Below are 27,989 nucleotides of genomic sequence, written 5' to 3' on the forward strand. Positions count from 1 at the left end.
AGTTTTTGCTGTTGTTGTTCTTTAAATCAATTTAAATGCCCCAGTAAATCTCTGTAAGTACTATAAGAACTTCGCTGTCTGCACACAATCTGATATGATTACTCATAAACAATAAAAGTAACAATCAGAAGACACACACCACATTTCTTTCCTGGGTTTTTGACTGTGCATTTGCAGCTTTTTAATTGGCTCCTGCTTGATGACTGTTAATTGATCGGCCTCATGTTCAGGTGAAGCCTTGTTGCGCATGTGAGCAAAAAGCGTCAACATTCCGGCGATGTCTTGCAAACAGAAACTAGGAATAAGTTTATTTTTATTTATTTATTTTTACACGTCTCTACCTTGCTATTCGGTGAGTTCAGCGGAGTGGGAAGATGATTTCACAGCCTCCAGCGGGTGGGAAAGGATTAAAGAAGACACGGACGCGCAGCACGGAAAATGGCACTTTATTGAACAGGTTGTCCGGAGCTCGAATCTGCGTAAATCCAAGCCGCCGGGTCTCCAAAAGCTCCTGCTTGGACCCGCTGCCTCTACCAAAGACCCCCTCCCATATTTTAGTTTACCAAAGCTTTATGGAAGCGGCAGCAGCTTTGCATCCAGCAGCTTGTCCTGGACTGTTGGTAATGTCAGCCTGGAGCCAAGATCCAAGGATGGAGATGGATATCAAGCAGATTTTGCAGGTTAAAGGGCAACTCCACCTGCTGTTGGTGGTGCTGTTTACTACATATGTAGGGGGGAAAGGTGTATTATACACTAAGAGTTGTATAAAATGTGATAAATTGGATGAAACGGTAATTTGTGACTGCATTGGTTAAATACCTTAAAGGGGAGCTAGAAAGAGGTGAGTTTACCAGACCTCTCCAAGTTGCTTAGAGCCCATGACACACCTGGAACTGGGAGCCTAACTATTGCATTCTGGGTAATGTAGGCTTCAGGAAGTTGGAAGAATTGTTGTCTCTGGTTCTCCTGCATCGGTTCAGATAACAGTACAACAGTGTTATGTGAATTCAGTGCTAAAGACATGCAAGTGCATTTTGACATGGAGCAGTGCAGCTGAGCCAGTTCTGTCTTTTAGATGTTATTTTTTTCTCCTCCAGATTTCCTCAGAGTCCAGGGGAAGGTTTTGGGCCTACCATCTGACTCCAGTCCATATTTCTCTGAGTGGCAGGCTATGAAGCCTTTAGTGGAGTGTTACGATGATTTCATGACCTTCACTGCCACTGGTCAAGAATTCACACACCTGTTAGTGGACAGAGGTAGGATTGTCTAATATGACCTGTTCAGGTGGCATCAGTGTTGATGTTAGAACATATAATGGATGTTTTCTTGCAGTGGATCTCTCTTGTATTTGTTTCCTTTTCGTCAGGCAAGAAAATGTGCAGGAGTCATAGTTTCAATGCAGAAGCGGTGCCTTCATTTCAGATACAGAATAAATGCAGTGTCTATTTTCAGAGCTTTTCTGCTACATTTTAGTTAAACTGGACACATTTTATGATCGTGATGAAACAAAAGGCTTTATCTTCACATCCCTATAGGCCCACGTCACTGTTCTTTATTTAAATCAACTAGGCCTGCACTGCAACTATGATTTTCATTAGTGATTAGCCTAATTTTTTTCTTTATTAATGGGCTGTATATTTATGTTGTAAAATGTCAGAAATTGTTTAAAGAGCACATCAGAATTTCAAAAAGCTCTAGATTTCTAGTGTATGTGATCTAACTTTGTAAATGTAATGGACAGCATTTCATTTTCATCTCATTTCTCCGGTGCAATATTTCATTATAATGTGTGATATTACTTATTACCTCAGTATAACTGCCAGCATTACTTTATACCTTTCTATTCTAGCCTTATTATAGCTTGGTTTTGTCAAATCAAGCATTGTATTGTACTTAAATACTGTTGCTTTTCTACTTTTCAGGCACTGCATTTGTCATATTATGTCATTTATTTTTTTCCAAGCAATATCTAGCACAAGAATTCCTTCGGGATTAATAAAGTCAAATCTTAACTAAAACAAGGTAAATCGGCAAAACTTGGCATTTTAGAAGCTGGAACCAACATTTTGTCTCCACAGCGGTAGCCTCTCCCATCTCGGTCTTCCAGCTGCCTCCATACTGTGGTTACTCAGTGAGGACATCATGGAGCAGCCTGGAGATGATGGTGCCATATGATGCATGTTACATCACTCAGGAGGTACCATCAGCACCTGTGTTCTGTTTCCACCAGCAGTAACTCCTGTGTTCTGTGTTAATCCCTTCCTTGTGTTTGTTTATTTCTGTGTGTGTTGTTTTTGTTTTTTTTGTCTGTCAGAACGGCAGCTACGTTCTGCCCATGCTAATGTCGGGCAGCCCACTGAAGCTCTCCTGCCCGATGCAGATGCCCTCTCCTACCCCGCTGTTCTCCCTTTCTGCCCCTCTAGTATTCTGCTCCCCCTATGGCATGGCTGTGCAGATACATGGACAGGAGCAGGATTTACCAGTGCTGGGAGTTGTAGGTATGTCGGCTGTACTGACAGCTCAGTCCTCACTTGTTTCATAATTGGATGATTTGCCTTTGATTGTTTTTGAATACCTGCATTGTGCTTCATACTGCAGCATAGTACAATCCACATGGATTACAGTGTGAATAAATGATTTATTTAGTCATAGATTTTATGTTGGGGATGTAGTTATCGTTAAAGACATAAGGGTTGTTTCTTCAGTTATGTTTTTGTTTTTCAGGGAATTTGACCTAAAGCTGTCCTGAGAGTTACAGTTAACAACATGCATTTATTTTGTTATTCTTATTATAATGTCTTTAGATCCTTTAAAAATAAATAAATAAATAAATCAGTATATTTAACTGTGATTTCTTTCAGGCTGACAAAATGAAAAAATAAACATTAAGTATTTCTCCACTAGAATTTTATGTCTAATGCCATGAAGAGGGTTTTCAAACTAATTTTAGACTTTAATTTTGACCATTCAAACTACTATTTCATGGTTGTTTTACTTTATGAAAGAGGCAAAGCTCTGAGACAGTTATTTTAGCAGGAGACTAGTGCAGACGGATACACAAAATAAAACCCATTCAAAGAGGGGAAGTCAAATTCTAACATTTTTATTTATTATTCATTTATGTACTAGTTCAGTTATATTGTTGTTGTGTTTTGGAAAACCTAACAGGAAATCTTGAACTAGGAAAATAACGTTTCATTGCTTTATTTCTGTGATTTCTCTGCTGGTTCTTCATTTAATCTTTGTATTATTTATTCTGCTGACCTGAAAATAGGAAAGGTTAAATAAATAGATGTTAAGATGATGTAAGCGGCCTAAAATGTGTTGCTGTTGTATTTTAACTGAGGAAGAATAACTCCTCTAAAGTTATGAAAATAGTTGTATTCTCTACCTGAAAGCCCTAAACCTGAGTTTTTATTGACATTCTCAGTAAAATGTGAGTAATTGTGTTTTGCAGTAAATGGAGCTTGGAGTCCATTTGAATCTGAACAGTGTGCGGATCGCGTCGACTCTCAGTCTCAGCCATTTACCTTCTTCATCTCCTTTGGTGCACCATGTATCACTAGTGCAGTAAGTTTTTGTTTTTATGAAATAGATTATCATGAAAAGCTGCTTCTTTGTAGCAACAATGTTTTTATACAACGCCTTTTTTTTTTTGTTTTTTTTTTACAGGATGACCTTCATCTCCAGTTTATACTAGACGATCAAGAATATGTTCTCTCCTGTCCCCTCAGCCCTCACTTCCCCTACATCCCCTCTACACCTTCGTCTCCTGCCGACCCTCAGTTTCCCTTCATCCTAGATCCCATCAGCCCTGCTTCCCCTCCCCCTCCTCAGCCTCCAACAGAGCAGCCAAATGCACGACTACCAGACTACCCCCACTACTCCTACCCTGGGTTCCAGTATGCCCACCTGCCCCAATTCCTCCCTCCTGGTCCACAGCCTGCACGTCCAACTCCTGTCAGCCCTGATAGTCCTCCTGGACACCAGCAGCAGGTCCTCCACCCCACATGGCCTGACAAGCTGCCCTACTCTCTTCATTACCAGCCTCCTGTCATAATACAAGCTACACCTGCCCCAAATCCTACCCCAATGCAGGATCCTTATCCCCATCAGGTTCCTAAATTACCCGTTGGCCCTCCTCAGTTTCCGTTTGGTCTGCATTACCCCTACATGCATTTCTTGTACCCTGCAGTGACCCCAGCTCCAACAACCACTACTACTACTACTGCTCCTCCAGTTACCCAACCACCTAAACCGCCACCAAGTCCCTATTACCCTTTCTACTTCCTTCATTTATCTTACTATCCTACAGAACCAGTGGCCCAAGCACCCACTCCTCTCCCTCCATCTCCACCGAAACACCCCGAGAGTCCACACTATCATCTCAGCGCATTTTATCCAGCCGTTTCTTACAGCTCTTACTATCCTTACTGGCCAATTTCCTACCCTGAACTTTCTGCTTCACCTCCTGCAACTGCTCCACCGCCTAGCCCTACAACATCTACCGCTACTCAAAGTCCAAGCAACCCCTCTGGACAGTTTTACTTCCAAAGACCTTTTTACTACCAACCACCCACACCTCTGCCACCTCACAAAGAGGAACCTGCACGACCCACCTGTCCACCGTACGCTCACACCTTTTGTAGCTATTACTCCTATTCTTATTATCCTTATTATAATACTCTCTACCCGCCACACCACAGTCCAGTTTACCCCCCTGTGCCCCAGTATCCAGGTGTACAACCACCACTGACAACACATATGCCCCCCACGACGCCTTCTCCAACTCCCTCCACAACAAGTTTCACATCCCCAGCTTGGCCCGCTCCACAGTCTCCCCAACTCCAGTGTGTGACGGGGAGGATGGTTGCCTTCCTGCCTTTCGCTCACCCAGACTCCATCGAGGTCAGAGGTCAGTGTTTGTGTAAACAGAAGAGCTCTTTGTGTTACTGAGAAGTGCAGCTTTTCATGTGCAGAGAAAGGAGCCAGATGTGGAATTTTGTTTTGTTTCCAACTATCCATCTTGAGCCAAAAATCTCTTCAGTTCCACGTGTAGATAATTTTTTATCTTCCAGCATCCCATAAAACAATAATCGTGAGTGAGCATTCGGTGCTGCATAGGACGACTCACAGTAAGAATAAATAAATACATCTGTGGAATCTGACAATCTGTCCAAAACCCAAATACGTAGTGTTTTATGTGGTATAGTTTACATAACACATCTGAGAAAGACTGACATGATTAATTGATGATTATAACGGCAATTCATTTTCTGTTCTAAAAATACTTTTATTAAAAATCACATCAGTGGATTTGTATTTTAAAATACAATTTCTACACCCAGATGAACACCCATGCTGGTATCTACTGTATGGCAGCTTGTTCTGAGAGAGAATCACTTCTAAAATTATAATGTATGAATTTTATTGCAAATGTAATAGCTCTAACAAGGATATCCCCCCCACATTAGACCAAAAACAGACATGGCTGTCCCTGTCCAGAGTGTCTCCACTGTGTGGGTACATGCTACAGATGGCTAAGGGCTCTGGGGTAATCCTCCACTCTCCTCTGCCTGCCTGTCACAGCCAGTTACGGGTGAGTCCTTCCTTAATGCTTTGTCACTGCCTGCACGTATGCCATCTTTACATAACTGCCTAACTTTAATCATGTCTTTGTGCCACAGTTCCCGAAAAGTTCTCGGGTACTTTAAATTTTTGCGTTTGGTGTGCAGCATCAAAAACCTTGGCTTGGCTGATAAATAAACCATCCACTTTGGCTCACATAAAAATATACATATTAGTGAGACAAATTCATTCTTAATTACAAAATAACACTGACAATTAAGCATGCAACAAATGCACTGGTATAAATATTGAATTATCCAACATGTATATACAATATGCCATACACAACATCAGGCACAAGACAGACCAACTTAGAGGAAATGCTGCAGTACTACACTGCCTATCCAAAAAAAGTTGCCACCTGGATTTAACTAAGCAAATAGCTAAGAGAATAATTACTGCAGTGATGAACATGTTTCATCTGGCAACAACTTATTTAACCCTAGTTGATGCAGTGAAGATCTTCTCATGTCTTAAACAACCGTGCTAGAAGACATGGAAATGATGTTTATCTGTTTCAAAGGGGTTAAATTATTAGCCTGCATCAAGCAAAGAAAACAACTAAGGAGATGTCTGAAACGACCAAGCTCAGGTTAAGAACCGTCCAACGCATCATTAAAACCTAGAAGGATTGTGGTGAACCATCATCTTTGAGGAAGAAATGTGCTCGGTCATGTGGTCTGTTGAGTCCAGATGTACTCTGTTCCAAAGTGTTGGATGCATCAGGGTAAGAAGAGAGGTGGATGAAGTGATGCAGTCATCATGCCCAGTGCCTACCATTTTTAGACAGAAAAGCCCTGCTGAGGATAGTCAGGGGAGCTGAGAGGGTCATCGGAGTTTCCCTCCCTTCTGTTCAAGAACTTTTCCAGAGTCGCTGCAGGAGCTGGGCAGTGGACATTGTCAGGGGCTCCTCACGCCCTCTCCAGAAACTGTTTGAACTGCTGCCATCAGGCCAACGTTTCAGAGGCATCAAAGGAAGAACCACCGGACTGATAAACAGCTTCATGCCAAAAAGTCACAATACTAAACTGCTGATCCGGTTTTTGGATCCTGGAGAAACACTGTCTCATCTTATACGATGACAATAGAGCTTCATTTGGTTTGATTTGATTTGATGCTGTGACTTTGCAGAAGTTTATCGAAACGATGCCACACCAAATGTGTGCCGTTCTCAAAGCTAAAGGTGGTCTAATGAAATATTAGTGTGCAACTTTCTTCTTTTTTTTTTTGGATGGACAGTGCATAATAGAAAGTACTATCATAATGATAGAAATGAAAAGGCAAAGATTTCAGTGCTAGTGAAGCTGTATGTTTCTGAGTCTGTAGCTTGTGCTTGTGTTTTAGATTCCTTCTAGTGCCTCTTCCATTTTTTGCATTTTAGTGTAAATAAATGGGTGGATTAGAGCTAAAAACATCTTTAAATATAATGTAGTTTAATACAGCGCCACCTTAACCTACAAAATGAGCTTGGATTGCTGATGCTGGCAGTTTGCACCGCTTGGGTTGTCGTTACAGCAATTTACGACACCAGTCCTGCTTGTATGTAGAACACAGACGAGCCGTTCTTCTTTGTCAGCAGCTTACATTTATGATTAATCCCATATGGACTATATATGCAGCAATTGCTGTGCATGCATCTGAACTGGGTGGAGTTTTTTAATGTTCTGTGCAACCCAGCTGGTGGGAACTCAGTGTGTGTGAGTTGAGCACAATTCACAGACTTTATTTTTAAAGGCGGTAGCTGGAAACCATGCGTGGTTGCTTTTACTGATTGTATTGATTTCTCTCTCGCTTCAGACTCCCACGACCGTTTCCTTACCTCTAAGGTTTTGGGACCTCTCCACAGCGCACTATAGGACTCTGGAACTGCAATGCCCATATCAAATTCCCCCTGAATATCCAACAACGGTCACCCCACCCCCTTCCCCGACCCCACTGAGCGCCACCAAGGGCAAGATCAACCCGTCTGTTGTCCCAAAGACTAAAGTCTTCTGCTCCTCTCATCAGATGACTGTAGAGCTTCCCTCCGGTCCCATTTCAGGAATAGTTGTAAAAGGTGTGTGTGAGCTTGTGTGTGTGTTCCAAGTGCATATGGTTGCCATCAGCTCTGCATGAGTTTAATGCTGACATGGTTCAGGGGTTCTGGTGTACAGTGAGTGGGGGTGCGAGGGGAGAAGGGAACACTTAACATCTGAGAGCTTTAATTGTGCCATTTACCTCAAAAATAGCATCTTGTATATCTCCAAATGTATTTTTCAGACATCAAGGGGAACCAGATGAAGCTCCAGGAAGCCCCAGAGCACTGTGGGTATTCTGCAAGCAAAGGCAAAGATGGCAAAATACATTTGAGTTTCCAGTTGCACTCGCGCTGTCATATGAGTGTGCAGGCAAGTATTGACTCGGGTTTCACACTGAGCCCATGACCTTTTGTATAATTGACTATTTTAACTCTTGTATAAACATTTTTTCTCTAAAAGGGTAAAATGTACATCATCACTGTCGCCTACCTCACACTAAAAGGGAGAAAGGAGGCTCAGTTTTCCTGCCCAGTTCTCAACCCTGGGTCCAGGCAAGGTAGATACATTTTATATATTTACTCCCCTGAAAGGCTGTTCAATTTGCCAAAGGGTGTTTTCTGCAGGCCATTCAGAGTTATTTTAACTGTGCAGCTGACATTTGTCGTGCTGTCCCTCAGAGTGCAACCTTCCTAGCGACCAGCGTCTCCCCTGCGGATCGGGCTCTGTGTCCCAGCCACAGTGCCTCTCCATGGGCTGCTGCTTCAACAAGCACCCCCCTGCCTGCTACTACCCCATGGACGGTGAGCCGCAATCTGTGTCCCTACTGGCATTTTCACGCCACTTAGCTGAGTACAGTTGAGCCGTTTTGGGTACGGAAATGTAAGGTCTGCAGCTGCTGGATGTGTGAAGAGGCATATTCGGAGCCAGCGCAGCATGATTCAAGCTGGCAGTGACACAGAATGTGAAAAGGGTATAAGATACCTTGGGTCTCATTATCAATTGCCTCCTGAGATTTCTGACCTTTTGTTCATCTGACCTTTACATAACTGTGCATGCGTATCTGCGCTTGTGTGTTTGCATCCCCCTCCAGAGTGCACTATTGACCGCCACTTTGTCTTCTCTGTGCCCGCCGCCCTCACCGAGCCCCCTCTTTCCCCCGCCATGCTCGTCGCTGCCAGCAACTCTACCTGCAAACCCGAGAGAGTCACTTCTGACTACGCGTTGTTCAAGATCCCGATGGACGGCTGTGGGACGCGCAGAGTGGTGAGATTAAATGAAAGAAAACACTTTGTAAAATGTTCGAGGGTTGAGTACGACCCAGTGTAAGAACTGGATTCATGGACTGTCTGATCCAGTTGATGAAGTGTTGTTTTAAAGAATAACTTTTAATTGCATTCAGCCTTTTTCTTCATAATAAATCTCATGAAAAGATGAACATAAGCTTTGAATTGATCTTTGAAGTATTTCTTGTGTGACAAAAGCCTGACATCTTATTCCTTTTGTGCCATGGATCTCCACTAGTGTCCAAAAGCTGCCATACTGAACTGAATATATGGCAACCCAGATTATAAGACTACACCCCCTTTTTCCAACATCTGTTTTTGAGAGAAAGTTTTTTGCAGATAGGAAACACTTTGACTCGCATCCTGTTGGGAAAGTTTCCCTGAAATACTATTAAGCCAAAGAAAAGAGAGTCCTCATCCTTGAGCCCTTTTCTCTCATATGAGAAAATACTGTAATGTGTGAAGCCCACTTTGGTGTGTCTTCTATCAGTCATAGACTCTCCTTCTCACCTGTGAGGCCATTCAGATATTAATACTGTAAAAGAATATCTCACATTGTGAACATGTAATTGAGTCATCATATATACCTCCAGTTTTTCAAACCTAATTTCCAGGGAGAAAATGGTCTTGTATTCGAGCTGATAGTGTGTTATTATAACACCAAGCCACACTGTCACACTTGGTAGCATGTTCCTTTATTACTGTAAATATGACCACTGCAGTTTCTTTTGATTCAGTGACCCTTTTTCAATTTTTGTGCCTTTTTATTAATGGGATTTGTTGAAAGTAAAAAAGAGAAAAGAAAAAAAAAAGCACAAGAACGTTAATATTTTTCTTAAGCAGTCAGTGTTATTTGGTATATGTTATTGTCTGTATACAAAATTGTTCTTCCAATTCTACTCTGACAGGTGGTGGGGAAAACTGTAGTCTATATGGTGGAGGTCATCAACAAGGTTCAAACAATCAGCCTCAACTATGGCACCATCACAAGAGACTCTCCTGTCAGGTCAGAACATGTTACTACCCGTTTCAGTCGCTCCATCACAGCTGCTGGAGACAATCCACTGTCATTATACCTGATGTGGGCGTCTCCACTGGGTCCGTGAGTCCAGTGTCTCATGCCTCTTGTCCTCTGTTTAGCTGCACTTGTTTGGGTCTAAAGCTGAATTTCGCTTTTAAATATATGTGTCTTAACACAGGTACAGAAAAGCTCATGGTTGTTTGTAACTATCTTATCATGTATACTGTTTGAATGCAACCAAATGCATGATATAGTTGTTCTCATTTACATGTTTTTCTATTTTAAATACATTAATATATTGACCTGCAGTCATTAACAATGTGGTTTTAGTGAAATCATTATTTTCTAATTACTACGTCATCTGACAAAACAAGAAAAAAGTAAATAATGACAGGACCTGAGTCGTGAAATTGACAATATAGACAATTAAAGTGAGCAATGAGAGAAAGTAAGTGGCAGAAAACATTCCTTAGAAGCCACTTTCTCAGATTTAAGGTCTCAGAACTGCTTTTTAAGATTTGCTGTTGGTTTGCGTCAGAAATCAAATGTATTTGTCCAAACGGTCACACTGGAAGGGGGAGCAAAAATGATTGTTGCAAGTCACACAGGACACAGAAAGGACCAGAAATAAAACAATAAACTGTATAGATTTCATTTATCGTGCTTCCTGTCTTCTCCATTGTTCTCAGATTGTTGGTGGAGTGCAGGTTCATGCCAGGAGCGCTACTGACTGTGAGCTATGTGGTCAAAAGTCCCTCTCTTGGTCCTGAAATTCACACACAGGGGGTGTTTGGAGTCCAGCTCAGGATTTCCAAAGGTAAATTGCCCTCATTTCAACACTAACAACTGCTTTTCAACATCCAAAAAAATAAAAATCTTATGTTTCTTGTTGTGCTGGAAGAAAGATGAAAATATAAAAGTAACACATCTTTATTACAGTAAAATCCATTATTTCACCTCTTGGAGAACTTGTACTTGGTTTTGAGTGTGTACAAAGCGGTTCAAGATAAAATCTCCTTCTACTTCTTTACACCCATCTCATATGAGATGCCCATTACAGCAGCTACTACCCACAGTATCACCAGCCCATGCAGATGTTGCTGGGGAAACCTCTCTATCTGGAAGTGCGGCTCCTCAACTCTCCAGATCCCAGTTTAGTGCTGCTGGTGCACTACTGCGTGGCCTACCCCCGCTCAGGAAAAGCTGTGTGGGTGCTGCTTTACAACGGGTATGTTGAAACATCTCCTCTGTGAAGAGAACACAAACAAAAAAAATATCGAGCTCAGCAGAGGAGGAGGCTGCTGTAGAAGGAACAAAAATGAAGATTTACTCCAACAAAAATATCTCATTTTTGAAGTGTTTGTGCTGCAGGGAGCGAACGGGACAAGTGAAGGGAAGTACAGTTCTGATACCTGTTGTCCTGTTAGCTAACTGGTGCTCTAATTTCACACGTTACTTCTAGGTGTCCCAATCCCTATGACCCAGCCCAGCTACAGGCCGTAGTGTCTAACCAGCAGCCAACTTCTCCTCAGAGCCAGACCCGCCGCTTCACCATCAGAACCTTCCAGTTCCTTCCCGATGGTGAGTTCAAGGACCCAGATGAAGAGGTAAGGATGAGCAGACACTCTTGAGTTCTGGAAATAATGGTGTGGAAATACTCTGTAGAGATCTGAATGCTTTTATTGTGTTTTTAAGTTGATGTTTTGGCATTAATCCTCTCCTTAGTGATCAAGCTTTAGACCAGAAGTGTGGTTTAAGTGTTCTATCGAGGCACCTGATTTAATATTATCCATATAAAAGAGCTTTTATGGGATGTCCTTACTTGTGAGTTAACTTGGCATAAAGACTGGAAATGCAGAAACAGGTATCTTGGCCCTGTGTAAAGGTAGCAGATCTGCCCATCAACGTATTTAAAGCCCACTTTTATATATATATATATATATATATATATATATATATATATATATTTCTGTGGAAAAACTTGATTCAAAAATGACATGCAACTTTATACAAGTTTTTAAGTTTTTTTTTTTACCTTTACACAGAGCCAGGCTAACTGTTTCCCTCCGTTTCCAGCCAGTCTAAGCTAATCACCAGCTGCTTCTAACTATATCTGACTTATGGCAAGAATGTCAAAAAAGCATATTTCCCAAAATGTCAAACTGTTGCTTTCATCCCTCTTACCCTACAGTTTTTATGTGTTGCAGCAAGAAAAAAATGTCAAAGGTGCAGCTGTCTGCCTGTGAATTTGTGCCCCAGGGAATAGATAGAGTCTTGTTTTAGAGCAGAAGTGGGTTGGTAGTATGTGAAAGTTCCCTGAGGGCAAATTCACGCAGGTTCTTTTTATTGTGCAGACGCATAACGTCTTGGGAAAATGAAACTATTTGCAGTTTTATCTCTCAATCTCTCCATCAGCATTCATTATGTGGAGATGGGGCAAGGCCATTTTGTAAACTGCAAATTTTCTGGCCAATTCAGAATTGCCAGCAGCTGTTTGTCGTAGTACACTGCACACTCTCGAGACTGGACACGCCATCAAATTGTGCTCTGCTTGTGCCTCTCTCTTAGATCTACTTCATGTGTTCAACTGAAATCTGCTCGCCCCGTGACGGGCCTTGTGTCGAGGGATGCTTTGGCCACTGATGGTGACTAACTTTCTGTCCTCAAAACATCCACCACACCCTTATGGACTCTGGTATATCGTATAAAAACGCCCATGGATGGGCCTCATTACAATCTTCCTCCACAATGAAAGCAGCCTGAGAGCCTGTAGTAGCTACAGTTCCACACGACAGCAGGACAATGTTTTAGTAATGAGGAGAGTTTTGAATTATTTATTAAGTCTGATCTATTTCCTGTTTTTCAGTTACGACATGGAAGACGCTAGAAGTTAGTCAGGATGATGTTGTGGTGAGTCACACAACAGTTGTGTTCAGCTCCTGTTTTTATACCCCAGAGTTACTTTCTGACCGCATCTTTTCTTCACTTTTGCAGGTCTGAGACATCACTCGTTTAACTACCAATAAAAGCTCTTAAATAACATGGGGGGTGTTTGTTTGCTTTTGTTCCTCAGCTTGCAGCCATTTAGGTTTTACAGAGGGAAGTGGCTCTCCATCAAAAAAGTGGGAGGCAGCATTGTTTGCACAGACACATGGTCAGCGTGGAGTGGACTGAGCTAGAGTGAGACTCAGGCTGACTTGTTGAACCTTATGTGGGGGTTTAAAGGTTTACAGCATTTGAAGTAGGCATGTTTGAGCAAGATAACTGAAGAATATGGATGCAACCAATCTGCCCTAAGCAAAGAAAACAGTCCGATGCATCAGTGTGGGCGTTGCATCTGAGTGGGGACTTCTGAATATTTCCACTCAAGCTGCATCACACAGGGACAGTTAACTTGCTTGGGCGTGTTGGAACAAAAATGAGCTTCTGGGCTTCTAGGTACTGTATTCCTTTGATAGAATATTACTCAGCCCTGGGTTTACTGTGTTGTGATCTGATTACACTCCTTTATTTGGGAATACAAGTGTCTTCTTTGATGGAATGGCATGCCCCCTTGTAAATGAACCATAAAATCATTAAATAACTTAGCAACTTAAAGGGCCCCTCCTACATTATATTATCCTTCTCACGGTCAAAACTGCAGCAAGCCTGGGGCATTTAGTGCCCTGGGGCAGTTGTTTACTTAGGCTGGTTGTTCAACCTTGTATGCAGGGGCTTTATTTATAGAGCACACCACCCATTGAGTCTTTTTTGAGACTTTGGAGGTTAAAAATGTACAGATAGGCCTATTAAAGATAGAATATTGAATCCACAGATGACATTGTAACAATGACATTTTGGGAGGTATGCATACACCAACAACAAGACTCCCTACCAGCACCTCAAAAGCTCGTTAAGGAACATTGTTTTTGGTTAAAAAAAAAAAAAAAAAAACATACCTAACACCAAAGCATAAAAGCTGTTGTTGGCTTGTTTGGGTCATGAGGCATGAAGTGGAGACTGAGGGAAGCCACTGCTCCCTGCCTAAAAATAGTCCCCTTCTAAAACCACAATTTATCATTGCTATTTCAATTTTCAGTTGTTTATTAGATTTTGGAGGAATTAACTAAGTTTGAGAAAAATGTTGAACAGTGAGTGTTGGAGGTGTTTGCTTCAGACAAAGCCAGGCTAACAGTTTCCCCCTGTTTCAAGTCTATATGCTAAGCTAAGCTAAACTAACGACCTCCTGGCTTCTCATGCAAAGCTGTTTTGATCTTACCAGCAAGAAAGCAAATGAGCACATTTCCCCCCCCAAAAAACAAGTTATCAAAGCAGAAATAGTAGAGAAGCCATTAGAACAAAGAGAGGCTTTTTTTTTTTTTTTTTTTTTTTTAGTAAAAATGTAAATAATGAGCACCCAGAGAGTAGAGGACTGTAGGTGTAAAGTGGTTGAGCAACCCATCTACAATCTTGCAAGGCAGGATTAGGATTTTAAAAATCAGCTTTTGCTTTTACAGTAATTTGCTCCAGCAAATTGCCTTTGAAGTATTCGCTTCTCATGGTACCCTTTGACCACTGGGTGTCATCCAAGCAATAAAAATGCCAGAGGAACATAAGGTACTCCATGCTGCATGACTCACAGCTGGGCTTGTGTGAAGACCTTGGCCTGGCTGTTGGTTGTGTAATGAGTTAGGCATGAAATCTTCCAGAGCAACCCACCTCTTTAATATTCAGCCATGTGATGTGACCACCATTAGGCTGTTTCCTGGGGGACAATTGCGCACAAGTAGAAATACGCAAAAGGAGCATTTGATTTAAAGGGTTTTTTTTTTGTTTGGTTTTTTTTTGAATGTACAGACTGTAAGAGCATAGCGCTGTCTCTGGACCACAAGACCCCCGCCAACCCTCTTAGACACACACACACACATACATTAACACGTTTCCCTGAGGGGAGGGAAAATGTATGGAAGCACTGCGGCACACTGCGTGTATTTGCAGGCTGCATGGCTGCCTGGCTCAGCGTTCAAAGGCAGAGCGGAAGATAGGAGGAGGGGAATGACTACACCAAGAGAGTAGGAGGAGGAGGGAGGGAGGACAATTTCCTTTCTGTAACACACACGCTACATGAACACACCGGGAAAAACGGAGAGAGGAAAGAAAATAATAAGCGAGAGAGAGGGAGAAGGAAACACCGCAGCCTCTGCGTCCGTCCGTGCGTCCTTTGGTTAGTTGTGGGGGGTTTTTTGTAAGAGAGCGTCTTTTCGTTAAAATACGCAGACTTGCGGACTAACATGGGAAGCTGCTGAGGAGAAGGATTGACTTTCAGTGAACCTCTGCTCTGTGGTACAAGTCTGTGGCTAATAGGGAGGAAAAAGGCGACAGGGAAGACATGTTGAAGGGTTTTTCGTCTTGAGGTTGCGGCAGCGTGTTAAAACACACGGCTCTCGTATAGGAAGAAAAAAGAGGGCAAATGGAAACTGGGCGGTAGGCGAAGCAGCTCAGGAGCCATTGTTTGTATCGGTGTTTGTTTAATTGGTTTGTTATGATCTGAAATAACGTAGGCCTCTTAGGCAGCCCCGCAGTAAATAAATACACGGTCAGCAGACAGGGGCTACAGGGCTGCAAAATAACCCGCAATTGTTTTTAAACTGAGCCGCTGTGTTTTGGAATCAGGAGAAAGCGGTGTGTATGATTTGTATTTAGGTGCAAATTCTTAACCAGGGAGTCAAAACATTTCCAGATACATCAACCCTTTAAGGAGGGGATCATACAAAGGCCTAGTGGAAAACACAGAGGAGGCTACTTGGCATATTAAAGTCATTTTAATCCAACACCGACTTGCTTTACGCACAGAGGTGCACCGGATTAGGTTTTTAAGTCCCAGTTTAGCTAAAGGAAGGGAACAAACGAAGATTTTTAAATGTTAATGTCGACCGACGTTGCATCCATCATGCTGCCTGTGTCCCGGGGTCTCATAGACCGGGATAGAGAGCTGGAAACCATGGCCGGGGTGCATCCCAACCCGGGCGGCGCTCCGGCAGCTGTCCGGGGCATGAAGCGCGGAGACCCGGAGCCCGACGGACAAACGGCGGCGGCTCTGGTGGACTCGGCCGGGGCGGAGTGCAAGCGTCCCCGCATTGACGGCTCAGGAGGGATCGGCGAGGTTGGTCAGGTGAGGAGGGAACTCTTTTGTCCAAATACAGTAAAAACAGACACGACTGCACTCGGCACTGTACTCCTGATGTTTTCATGCCTGTGCATTTTAGTGCTTCTACCCAACACTGCCTCAGTGCTTTTATTGTGGTTACATCTGTGATCTGCTCACATGTCTAAGTGATACTTGCAGTAGCTGGTTTGCAGTTACAGCTCCAGCAGAAGGCCCTCCATATCCTCTGCTCAGTCCATTACCAGCTGTGCAGGAAATACCACCACGTTTCCCAGCTGTAAATGACTGTGCGTCCTTTTAATTCAGTTTTAGGAGAGAGCTGAAATAGTACCAGTGTAATCCACGGTGTTAACTGGGCTGTTAGCTACCACATTGCAGCTCACACAGATATTTAAAGGAGGAATTGCAACCATCCGGTGTGTATTAACCTGCTGAGACACTGTCCAAAAAGAATATCTCTCTGGTTTATGAATATCTGCAAAAGCACAGACAGAGTCCCAGCAGAGGGTGGAGAATGTAAACAAACCTGACCTTTCATTATGCAAAAAAGAGGGAAAAAAGACCCAGTGCCATGTGGCATAATGGTTTGGACTACGTTTGGGAATTGATGTCAGTGTTTGCTTGCTTGGTCTCTGAGGCGGGAGGTCAGACTGGAGGGGGTATTTGAGGTAAACAAAGACCACCAGCTTTATTGGGGGGCAGTCAGGCCCACATCTAATCAATCTAATTACCTTGGTCTTCGCACCCTTGCTTCTATCAGCATGACGGTTTGGAGTGACCTCTATTAGGTTTTAAACTCTTTTCTTTCAGTGTCGGCAAAATCAATTTGCTGCCGTTTTTTCCCCCTCTCTGACCCACAAATGGTGGAATATTGCAGTTAACAGAGCATCGTGGTGGTGGGGGCTGCGCAGGATATCATTGGGGTTGATTATGTCGGGTGAAGTACTCCAGTGGAAGACAGAAAGCTTATTTCTCTGTCACTGAAAGCACCAGTAATGGAGGTGAAGTGGCCTGTTTGCTCCTGTTTGGGGAAGCTAAATGGCTGGCTTTACATCGCCGTGCTGTCGGTGAGTGCTGACAGACAGCCTCAGAAATGTAATGCACTTAGAAACAGATGTGAGTGGAAGCATGTTTGTGTGTGGGAGAGAGAGAGAAGCACAGATCAATAGCTTCAGGCCCTAAAATGTATTGAACGTGGACCGACTGGCCAGTCCGGAAATGAGAGTGGGAGAGATATACCCCCTCCTCCTTTGCTCTCAGTTGGTGCAGGAACAGATTTGCCCTATCACTGGCAGTAAAGAGGCTTTGTTCCCAGCTAATGGGATCACATCTCATACTGGAGGGGGCATTACAACCACACTGATCTTTGAGATGCTTATTTAAGGCAGAGGATTTATAGGATGCCCACATTTTCACATGCATGTACAGATGGTGAGATCCAGATGAAGATTATGATGCAGAAACTGGTGCAGCAAGTTGTTGATTAATCAAAAAATATTCACCAGCTGCTTTTATAATTGACTAATTCTCTCCTGTTTTTCTCCCTTTACAGCCTACACTGAGTATCTCTAGTTTTTGAACTGTTGATTGGAAAAAACATCTCAATGCATAACTCTGAACTGTGATGGGAAATTTTTCATTATTTTAAATGAGAAGTTAATGCACAATGGGGAAAAGGGGCAACACTCACTCCAAATTTGTTTCGTGACTCCCAGAACTCCACTGGGTTTCAATCTAAGCTTGGCCTTTTCAAAATAACTCCAGTGTATAGACTATTTTTTCCCTCTGTGGTCCAGTGCCTCACACACAACAACCGCTCTCCAATCCCAGTGTGAGTATATAAAACACTGTGACGTATTTTTATTCTTCTAACCCGGTGACACCATTAATATTCTAGAAGCAAACTGGGTTGAGTGACGTTCAGTTTTCCTACTTTTTTTTAAAAAAATAAATCGGAGCTCTTGACTTTCCAAGAAACATTTATAAAAATGCAGGGAGCTGCTTCTGTAATCTTCAGAAGAGGGTAAAGGATGGAAAATATTACAGCGAGCAGCAGCCTGGTAAAGCACAGCACCTCCCTTCCTTAATCCTTTCCATCCTTTATTTAAAAAAAGGAAATATCCTTTATTGCTGACATCACGGCAAGAGGTGAACTCTGACCCGCACGTGAAGCAAAGCACAATGGGGTGTGGCTGTGGTTGAGAGCAATCCATTTTGCACCACTGCAGCCTAATAATGGACTCCTTCTCATTTGGTTATTGACACTGCTGTTTTTCTCATTAGGGTGTGATGTCACCACAGCACAGGGGAAGAAATGCTCTGTCAAGTCAGATCTGCAAAGTTCTAGCTGAGCAGCAGCGCATTTATAAATCCGTGCAGCATGTAGTAGATTAATGAGTGCTCAGCTAACACGGGCAAAATGAAGCCAGCGGAAGAAAAAAGAAGAAGCTCGAGTGCTTTCAGCAGTCTGTGTTCAAATGTTCGCTGCCGCTCGCCGAAATTAGCTTGGTGCTGATATTATCCAATGATGGGGATGTTAAATGAATATTGAGTGTTCTGCTCTCCACACCAACACATGATCAGCTTGTTTCACATTCCAGTGCAGCATCGGGGGATTTTTCAGGGGATTCATAACAACACCCTGCTTCTTCAGCCCGAGTCAGATTGTGGGAAATGTTGAGAGGTGGTTGTCGGCTTCAATATCCATCTGGCCCGCTGCTGAGCGGCCCGTGTTTTGTTGTCACTCTGCGTAGGAACCGGGGCTCTCTCTAACCTAATAAGGTCCTGCCTGCGGTGACAGCACCGAGGACAAATGACTTGACTAGGACATTAATGTAGGTGGATCACCCCTCTGTACTTTCATCTCAGCCCGGCACTGAAATAGTATGAAAACGTCAGCAAGAAAAATGTACTCCTACAGCCCAACAGAGAATATTTGTTTAGTTTTTGGGCCCCTGTTTTTCCTGTGATAAATTGCTGGTAGAAATCCGTTGATTGATTTGTGTTGGAGAGAGTCCATCAGTGTTTTGGGACTCTGCTCAGGGGAAGATTTGATGTGCTTAAAGTGTCGTTATCCTCATCACATCAACTGCAGTTAAGTGATTTGGTGCTTCTGCAGTGTGTCTGGTCTAGATGGTGCGTAGTAGGATATTAATTTGTGCTTATATAAAAGATTGGCTACAACTGGTGCTGCTATGCTCTTTTTTCATGTAGTTATACATCAACATCAGAACATTTGGGGTGAATTTTACTTCAGTTAGTTAGCCAAGAAAATAAATATATCAGTATATAATCAGTGTACAGCCTGTTGGCCAGAAGCTCAAAATAAAAATAGTAAGTAAAATATTTGTAGGACATAAACTAATTATGGCTGGAATGATTCATGAAGTAGCTAAAGTTTAATTAACAACGATTCCAATGCTTTTTTGAGCAGAAATGCTCGAGTTGTTTTTTTCTAGCTCTTTAAATGTCATAATTTCAGAAGCCCCAACAGCTTCCATTTCTTTTTTCTTATGCGATCACAAAATGCACTGAGTAAATTGACTCATTGAAAAACGTTTGAAAATGCAATTTCCAGACGTCACCTTAGGCTCAGCAAATTGTATTAGACATTTTTACCGGACGTCTGGCTTTTCTTCAGCCATTTATTCAGCAAAGTAATGTGCAGATCAATCAATAATGAAAGTAGCTGTGACTCTGGAAATAAAAGTCTGGTCATTTGTTTTGTAGTTTCTCCACTTATTTCACTGCCCAGTACTCTGTGAGTTTATGGTTTAGGTCCCTTTTTTTATGAACAAATTTAACATCTCCCAACTGAAATGTCCAAAATGAACAGCAGCCACCATGTTCTTCCAAATACAGGCATCGACATCAGGCCCAAACACCCAGTAGGAGGCTCTAGTTTCACTGGAATGATGTTGAAATGAAGTAATCATTATGGGCAATTATATTTTGCAGTAAATAATTACAAGCAAATTTGCTCTCATCAAATCTGAAATAAATTGGGAAGGAGGAGGAAATCACAGCTTTTTTTGAGCTGCAGATCAGTGCAGCGGACATCGGTTTCATTATGCAGCGTGTGATCTGGCAGCCGATGCCGCTATATGATTACCTTAATTCCAGAACTGTAGCACCAGCTTCCAAAACCCACTGACTCCAGCCAGCATCCCCTTGAAAAATCGCGTGTAAGTTTACTGTGGAAAGTGAGAGGGATGTGAGGTATATCGAAGGGAAAATAAACTTCAGATGGTCTGGCCGACCGGAGGCTTTAGCACATTAGTGCTCTGTGGAAGAAATGGATTCACATCCTCTTGAGTGTATGGAGTGCCCTGCTTTGCAGTTAGGTAGGATGACTCTCAGAGCAGTGAAATGTAGTTCCTCTTCTCCTCCTTCCTCAGATGTCCCAAGACACGATAGGAATAGACACGAGTCTTGTGACCAAATTAGACAACACACAAAACAATCATACACACACACACACACACACACCTTCCACCACCTGTAGTTTTTGGAAGGTTCATGTGCTCAGTGGATTATTGTTGCCATGTGAGGAGGAAACCTGAAGGTAACCGAGCTTGTCATCCTTCACTTCATTTCAGATTTTGTTATTACAGGGCTCCTCCTGTTCGCTCCCCCTCCCTCTGCCCCAAGCTCCTCTCTCCTCCTCCTCCTCCCACCCTTCCTCACCCCCTCTTTGCCATCTGTTGACTTCAGGTCATTTTGTTACTTTCTCCTGATTGCTCACCCGGTCTTTCCCTTGCAGTTTCTTCTGTTGTTTTAGCCACCCCGCCCCCAGAACCACTGCTATCACCACCCCCAGACAGGATTCAGCTGTGCTTCATTTGTCACCAAACAACAAAGAAAGCCCAAATAAGGTCGAACCGCGATTAACTATGACTGCGTTAAGCACAGAATCTTTTTGTTTCTCTGTAGAAGCGACGACGGTGTTGAGAGTGAGACTTGAGCAGCCTCCATGCAGCCCTCCCCTCTCATCCCTCCCAGTTCCTTAAGGAAATTAAGCACATGACTCCACTCATGTATGAGTCATTGTCTTTGCTCCCTCCATCTCGTTTTCATTTTTTTTGTTGTTGTTGTCCATTTCCCCATTGTATTTCCAGCTTCCTTTCCCAGCTAATATGATGCTTCCAGATGTGTCTTCATTCGATATATCGTGCTACTCCATACGTTTCTTTCTGTCTCCTCCTATTTGGTTTTGTTTTTCCTCCTCCATACCATCAGTACACTGCGTCTCCAGTTTGTCCTCTCTGTAAAATACCATTTATACTTTATTCATGTTATTCAAGCCTCTAAGAGCTGTTTCATTATTTAGAGCTTCTACCTCCCAAAGCCAGTTCACTAAGTACATTTTTGGCTTTGAGATAGACTCATGCAACCTGCATTTTTCAATCACGAAGGCACTTCCTGCTCCTTCCTCCTCGACAGAGCCTCTTACATTTGGAAACGTTGTGCTTAGTTTTAGTGAAATGGCCCCATGGGGTCCGGAGTTAGATGGCTACAGTATTAATCAGGCGAACTCAAGCTGTGAAGCGCACAGAGCAAAGTGTTCCCCCCGGGGACAGAGCAGACGAGGGACATTGGTTCCAGATGAAAGGAAGATCAGAGGGGAAGGACAGAGAGAGTAGAGAGGAACGGAGTTGTTTTCTAATCTAGCGATATGAAGTCGGTGACAGGCAAATCTGTTTACCCCCTTCAAAGTGTGTTGTAATTGCTGCGAAAAGCGTCCTTTTTAATGGAATACATTAGCATAAAAGCCGGAACACAGTGTTATGAGTCTGAATAAAGTGAGTTACAAACTATTTTAGGGAGTACGGACGTGATTTCTGTTTAATATTTGGCTCCAAACAAAAATGATCTCTTTTTTCCCCGTCTTGTTTTACTGTAATTACTCACCAGATGTTTGATGTGTCCGTTGCTGCTTTACACAACCAGAACATTGAGTGGAATGTGTTGGAGATTGCATCAGGGCTCATGATCGCATTTCACACCGATGGGCTTCATGCTCACTGACACTCCTGACCTATTTATGATTTAAGAGCCGTGGCGACACTCGTTCTTTCTTCCCTGTCTTTCATCTCCGTGCTCGCATGATCTCACTCGCCCCCGTTATCACGTCTTTTACAAGCAGCACAAAAGATCCGCTGGGTGGAAAACTCTGGAGGAGACTGAGCTGGGAGATAGCAGGAGTGTGTCACTGATGGACTTAATTTGATTAGGAGTCGGAAATTCCATGCAGCCGTGAAGTCAAATATAGAGACGTGACTGAAAAGGGAATAAAGAATAAATAAAATGGCATTCCTGAGCGCTGAAAATCATATTAGGAGACGAGTCCTTTTTGAATTACAAATTACTGATCATGTTTCCAAAAATCTGCATTTCTCTTTCAGAACAACGATCCTTTGACCCTCGGTTACCATGGATACCCGTCTCACAGTCAGGTAAGGGCAACCGCAAACACATGCAAAAATCCATGTTGTATAATGTGCTCCCATTCCATCCATCCAATTTTTCTGCTTTATCTGGTTACACTATTCATATAGCATTATTATGGTTCAGTGTAGCTCTCTAAACCACAAGGTGGGGGTGTGGATTATAATTTATCGCTTATGTAGAAGAAGACATGCCTCCACAACCTTCCTTCTTCCAGTGTTACCCTCCTCCCACTTTCCTTTCTACTCTCAATCATCAAAGATAATATTAGTCATCTTTCAGCTTGTAAATCTAAATCTTTTTTTTCTCTTTTAGCACCTTTAAACACAGAGATATTCTAGTTTCTCTGCCCACAAAGACACACTCTTAAAAAGACTCATCTGCGCAGCATGTTTTGTGTGAGATTGTCTGTGTGTAAGGCCTACAATCTGTTTGCTTGTCTTTGTATTAGCCTGCTGATTGTGTTATTAGACTGCTCAGTTTATGTGGTTAATCCTGAGCTCATCCTCCGTTCATCCACTCATCCTCTCATGCTCTGCCCATAATCCCCTCATCCCTCGCTCTCCGTGATGCCCAGCAACCTCTGGCTGCTTATCTGCACTTTATCTGTCTTACATCTTCACTTGTACCCTTTAATTTGCTTCAGTATTAGAGCGGATTTTTTTTCCCGAACTGTCAGCCCTGGAAGTCAATTAGACAGTCTGGATTCACTGTAAGATCACAGAGCTTTGAGTCATTTTTCTTCATAATTATAATGTTGAAGACTTTTTCTTTGTGCGAACAATCACTTGTTAGGATGGAGAGAAGTCAGTCAAGGACTACTTGAGGGGCTTGAAAGTGTGAACTTGCCTCTGACCAGGGAAGAAAAAAGGCAGAGAGGAAGAAAACAATGCCAGCCAGCGGAGGCTTCCACAACACTGAGGTGCTAAACTGTCAACAGCAGTGTGAGAATGATGTGATCAAAGGCTCCTGAAAGGAAGAGCCTGGAGAGTAGCAGGAGCCCTGTGTGTGAAGCAGGAGACAAGTGCTCTGCAGATGGATTATGAAACCAGACTGGCGTTAGCTGTCTGTTGAAGTCATTTGAGGTTGTGTTTCATTGTATGTAGATAAATCATCGGTTGATGGGTTTTATTCAAGCACAACAGGATGTGTATGTCATGTAAGACTCTGGCAGTATTTGTCACCTGGCGAGTGAGAGGGAGCATTAACACTGCTGCAAAACATGGTTGAGTTGCCAAATAGAATCATTTTTAGGGTGATGAGTTTTCTGTTCTCTGATGTGCAGCATCTTCCGCCCCTAAAGGCTCGTTGAAGCCCATCATGAGAGTTTGCTAACATGTTGGATGTAAAGTTTCTGGCTGAGTATTAATTCTGTATGCAGTCAATGCGAATGCAAGTTAAGATTTACACAAAGGGAGGAAAAAAATCCAAATATAAAAAGAGGCTAACATGTGATTCAAGCAGCATCTTCTCAGCAAGTTAAAATATGCACAAGACACTATCATTAGTATTTCCACTCTTGCAGACTTTTAGATTCTAGATGTGAACATGATTGTACTTGCACAAATTATTAACAGGAAACAGTGCCTTTATGTTTTCTGTGTTGTGCTGAAGACAAATTCCTGTCCATGAGTACAGTCTTAATTTGACATTGTTGATGGCCTTCTTTGGTCTTCTGTATTAAGTTGTTGTGAGGCGATGATACTTTGTATGTTGACAATCAGTCCTTCTGTTGTATTTTTGATGGAGTTCCTGCTCAAGGCGTGTTTGGTGCCTCCAGTGGTGTCATTTAATTCTAAGAAAAATATCTGCTATGTTCACCAGGTTTGCTGAGTTTATCTCTTTGCTGTTTGGTGCTGGACACAACTCATATTGGCGTTTTTTCGTTTTGCCATTGGCTGCTGGAAATGTGGATGATGGAAGTGATGAGAGTAAAGCCAAAACAATGAGCTGAAAGGTGCTAAAGTGCTTTGTAAAGCTGAGGGAAACTGCATCGCCGGTAAATTCATGAGCGACCCCTTGCACTCATTTGACCCTTTGTTATTTTAAAGGGTATCAATTAATGCAGCTTTGAAGACTCAGACAGAGGTGATGATATTCGGGCTCGAGCCACGCTGCAAGTGTTATGAAAATGTGACTGGGTCTGACCTGATTGCAGTCGTGACTCTTGCGGAAAAATTACTTCAAACGTGAAATTGGCGTGTAATATTACCAGCGCATTTGCTTAACAAGGTGCATGTCTGAAAAGGGAGAGAGAGAGAGAGCGAGGAAAAGAAGGAAAGTCTTTGCTTCCTCTCCCAGTGGTGCCAGCAGCCCCAGTTAACTCACCTACATGAAGAAAGAGAACAGAAGAAGAGAAAGAAAGGAGGAGAGAGAGAGGAGGGGAGGACTGCGACACGAGAGAGAGGCAGAGGGGAGGGGAAAGTTTGCAGGTGTGAGAGAGGCAGAGACGTAGGAGGGAGGGGAGGCGTCAGGCTATCTGGGTGAGAACGGAGGAAAAGGAGGAGGAGGACTGGAGAAGAGACAGAGAAGAGATGAGCAGGCAAGGGCACAGCAGCAAAACAGAAGGCTGGGGGTAGAGGCAAAGCAAGGACCGAGTGGGAGAGGGAAAGAAAAGAGTGAGTGGGAGACACACAGAAAGGATAGAGAGAGAAAGAGAGGGTGGTGGGGGGGGGTAGAAAAAAGAAAAACAAGTAAGCAAAGCGAGGGAGAGTGACAGGGACAGAGGCCAGCAAAGGAGGAGGAGGAGGAGGTGGGGAGGGGATTGGCAGGGCAGGCAGAGCGAGCGGGGGCAGAGAGAGGGAGATTTTGAATCTGTGAGACAGACAAGAGAGACTGAGCTGGTGAGGTGACACAGGCTCGGAGAGGGAGAGAGAGAGAGAAAGCGAGGCAGCGTGAGAAGAGGAAAGGAGAGAGGGAGGAGAGAGAGAGAGGAGAGAGGAGCGACGACAGTTTGAGTTGTTGCACAGAATACGATGATGGGACTGTACTATCCTAACGTGTTGTCGGTGAGTGTTTATCTCCATATCTTTTCATTTCCTACTGCTGTGTACACGTCGGCTGTGTCTGTATCTGCCAACGCTCGGCCTCCACTGTACATGAAACGGCGTGAGAGCGGGCGGCACTGTCATCCAGCATTAAATGTTAATTAACTACTAAGTGGTGAGGACTCTACTTGACCCGTTTTGCTAAGAGTTGGTCCAGTCAGGACATTTCAGACTCTTGTTAGGACTCGGCGGCCGGTTGCCGTGAAGGATATAAACATTGAAAGTAGTGTAGTAAGATGACAGCGAGATACGGGCTGCAGTTGCGATTCGCCGTTGTGAAATGCACGAGTGACGATGTATTATTGTACGCCGTTGTTGTGGCATCTGTTCTCCAGCCCAGAGCTAGAACTGCACGCAATCTGAACATCAAGAGCTGCCACTGCCAGAAACTGTGCTCTGCCATGTATTATGCATGCTCAGAAGAATCTATGTGAACATACAGTACAGGCTGTTCGTCCGTACAGCTGGATATGTAGCGGTTTGCTTCAGCGATCAACTCTTTAGGCATTTCTGAAGGGAAAAAGAGTGGAAAGAGAGAAGGAATGGGGGGGCGGAGAGGTAAGTGAAAAACTCTTTCTTCTTCATTGTCCCTGCAGCTGTCTTTGTATATCGCTCAAGCCTGTGAGCGAAAGGGACAGGTGTCCACAGAGCAGTTGTCTCTGTCTTTTTTTTATCATTACTCGCTCGCTCTTTCTCTTCCTCCCTTCTCCCTTCTGCATCTCTTTCTCTTCAGCTAACAACACCTCCTCACTGTAATTTCTGTGTCACACATTTCACAAACACACAGAAGCTCAAGCACACAGTGGGCTGCAAAGTTGGTGCATAAAGTGTCATGTTCATATCATTACATTTCAATTGGTGTGAGTCAGGATGAGTGTGTGTGTGTGTGTGTGTGTGTTGTGGTGTGCGTGTGCGTTTCTTCCTGTCTTTGCTTGCATGTGTGCGCCTCTCTTTCAGCTGTACCTTGGATTCCTGCTCTCTTTACTGTTTGACCTCTTTTCTCCCTCCTCTTGCTCTCCCTGGGGCCCTGGCAGCTGTTATCTCAATGTTTTCCTTTAAGAGCCCCTGGAAAAGAGAGGGGGATGGGGTAGAAAAAAGAGAGAGAGAGTGAGAATGGGATCATGAGAATAGGAAATTGATTTTTAAGGTGACGGGACACCTTCGGCCAGTTACCAAGGAAGCTCGCGGGTGAGGAAGCTCGCATTACGCAGAGAGGGACAGATGAGTTGAAATACATGGAGAGCAACGCGGAAATGTGACAATATTGTAGGTCAGCTGGAGAAGGTCTAGTTTGCTCAGTGACGCAATTTCAGACCGTAGAGCTGACTTTGCAGTTACATGCGTGCATGTGTTCAGACTTGCCTCATGATGGGGGTAATTTATTAGCCCTTCAATAGCGCTCCTTGTGCTGATAATTTTGCCCTGTGCCGCTGTTGGAGAGTTGTAGCAGCAGATCGGGTGCAAAAGGACTGAAATATTTTCTCAAGCCCCAACTAAGAGTGTGCCCTAAGGCAAGGGAGAGACGCCTACCTGCTGCTCCTGCAAAAAAAAGCTGTGCACACACTGCCACGCTTGCATAAACTGTAAACGGGTCGTGAGGATTTACCCCCCTCCCTACATCCATCCACCACCCCACCCACCCGGGCGCCTCCACCTCCCAAATCTTGTTATTGATTCTTTGCAGGGTTAACAATGATGGTCGTTAAATGATCCCAATGAGCCGTGTTGCCGTGGCAACTTGCGTGAGTCACTCATTTTGTGCTGATTGTTAGATGGTTCGAGGCATGAGGAAAATGTTGATGGGAAAGAGAGAGCTGTGCGAGGTAAACACCTTTTGGACTATGCTTCTATCGAAACAGTTAAGAAATTGCTCCACTCTTGAGGTGCCATAATGGTTCTGCGTCTTTAGCAGCTATTTGCATCTGTAATTGCTGTAAACGTGCTCGCTGTGAGGCATCTGTGTGGCTCTTAAAAAAAAAAAAATAATTGTCTTGAAAAGGATAGGGGTTGCCCTCACTGACTCTTTGGATAGTGCCGTTGACAGTGACCGCCCTACAGCTGGCTTGTGTACATTTTTAAACCACACTGGACAACCAGACAGGCGTTGTGTTATTAAAGAGCCCCGTCCTAAACAAGACAAACTCGTTTCATGGTCATCCCAAATGCGTTGGAAGAGGTGTGTCCACATCGGGTAAACACGTACCTGTATGTCAGTTTGTGTGCTCACCTGCGCGTGTGTTTGTCCAGGTTGCCGTGCGGGTTCTAATGAGGGATAAATTGTGGACAAATAGTGTCATCATCTTTTTGTTTTGGAGTGTTTATCTTTCATAAAAACGCTGCAGTGGTGCCGAACAGACCAGTGACGCAGCCGGTGAGGAGATGACAGGGAAACTGGGAGAT

At 43.4% G+C, this 27,989-nt stretch overlaps 2 protein-coding genes and 1 long non-coding RNA gene across 8 annotated transcripts in view; 2 read left to right on the top strand and 1 right to left on the bottom strand.

The window, feature by feature from the left end:
- Positions 1–230: 230 nt before the first annotated feature.
- LOC111581803 (uncharacterized) lies at positions 231–12,992 on the top strand. The gene is made up of 19 exons (XM_023290153.3): positions 231–680; positions 1,098–1,256; positions 2,079–2,197; positions 2,315–2,498; positions 3,458–3,570; positions 3,673–4,915; positions 5,475–5,599; positions 7,426–7,684; positions 7,888–8,015; positions 8,106–8,202; positions 8,324–8,446; positions 8,737–8,909; positions 9,838–9,935; positions 10,640–10,767; positions 10,998–11,178; positions 11,413–11,557; positions 12,519–12,595; positions 12,817–12,860; positions 12,945–12,992. Exons 1-17 carry the CDS (start codon positions 278–280, stop codon positions 12,591–12,593), a joined length of 3,753 nt encoding a protein of 1,250 aa, XP_023145921.2. The 5' UTR covers positions 231–277; the 3' UTR covers positions 12,594–12,595; positions 12,817–12,860; positions 12,945–12,992.
- On the bottom strand, positions 11,058–27,967 carry LOC129348681 (uncharacterized). The gene is made up of 3 exons (XR_008601313.1): positions 27,817–27,967; positions 26,553–26,654; positions 11,058–11,197 (listed from the first exon to the last, which is right to left on the bottom strand). It is a non-coding gene; the product is annotated as an uncharacterized LOC129348681 (long non-coding RNA).
- Positions 15,014–27,989, top strand: part of rbfox2 (RNA binding fox-1 homolog 2) — a 35,509-nt gene continuing 22,533 nt past the window's right edge. For 2 of the 6 annotated variants that reach the window (XR_008601312.1, XR_008601311.1), the window contains exons 1-2: positions 15,016–16,101; positions 22,500–22,550. Coding sequence is in view for 4 of the 6 variants with exons in the window: in XM_023290140.3 (XP_023145908.1) it covers positions 15,850–16,101; positions 22,500–22,550 (303 nt within the window). In the remaining 2 variants the exon portion in view is untranslated. Of the gene's footprint in view, positions 16,102–22,499; positions 22,551–25,284; positions 25,551–27,989 lie in introns of those variants that run through there. The other 4 variants (XM_023290140.3, XM_023290139.3, XM_023290138.3 and 1 more) reach the window with 4 other exon arrangements.

This window comes from Amphiprion ocellaris, chromosome 4 (assembly GCF_022539595.1).
Source record: "Amphiprion ocellaris isolate individual 3 ecotype Okinawa chromosome 4, ASM2253959v1, whole genome shotgun sequence".
In the NCBI taxonomy this organism is placed as follows: domain Eukaryota; kingdom Metazoa; phylum Chordata; class Actinopteri; family Pomacentridae; genus Amphiprion; species Amphiprion ocellaris.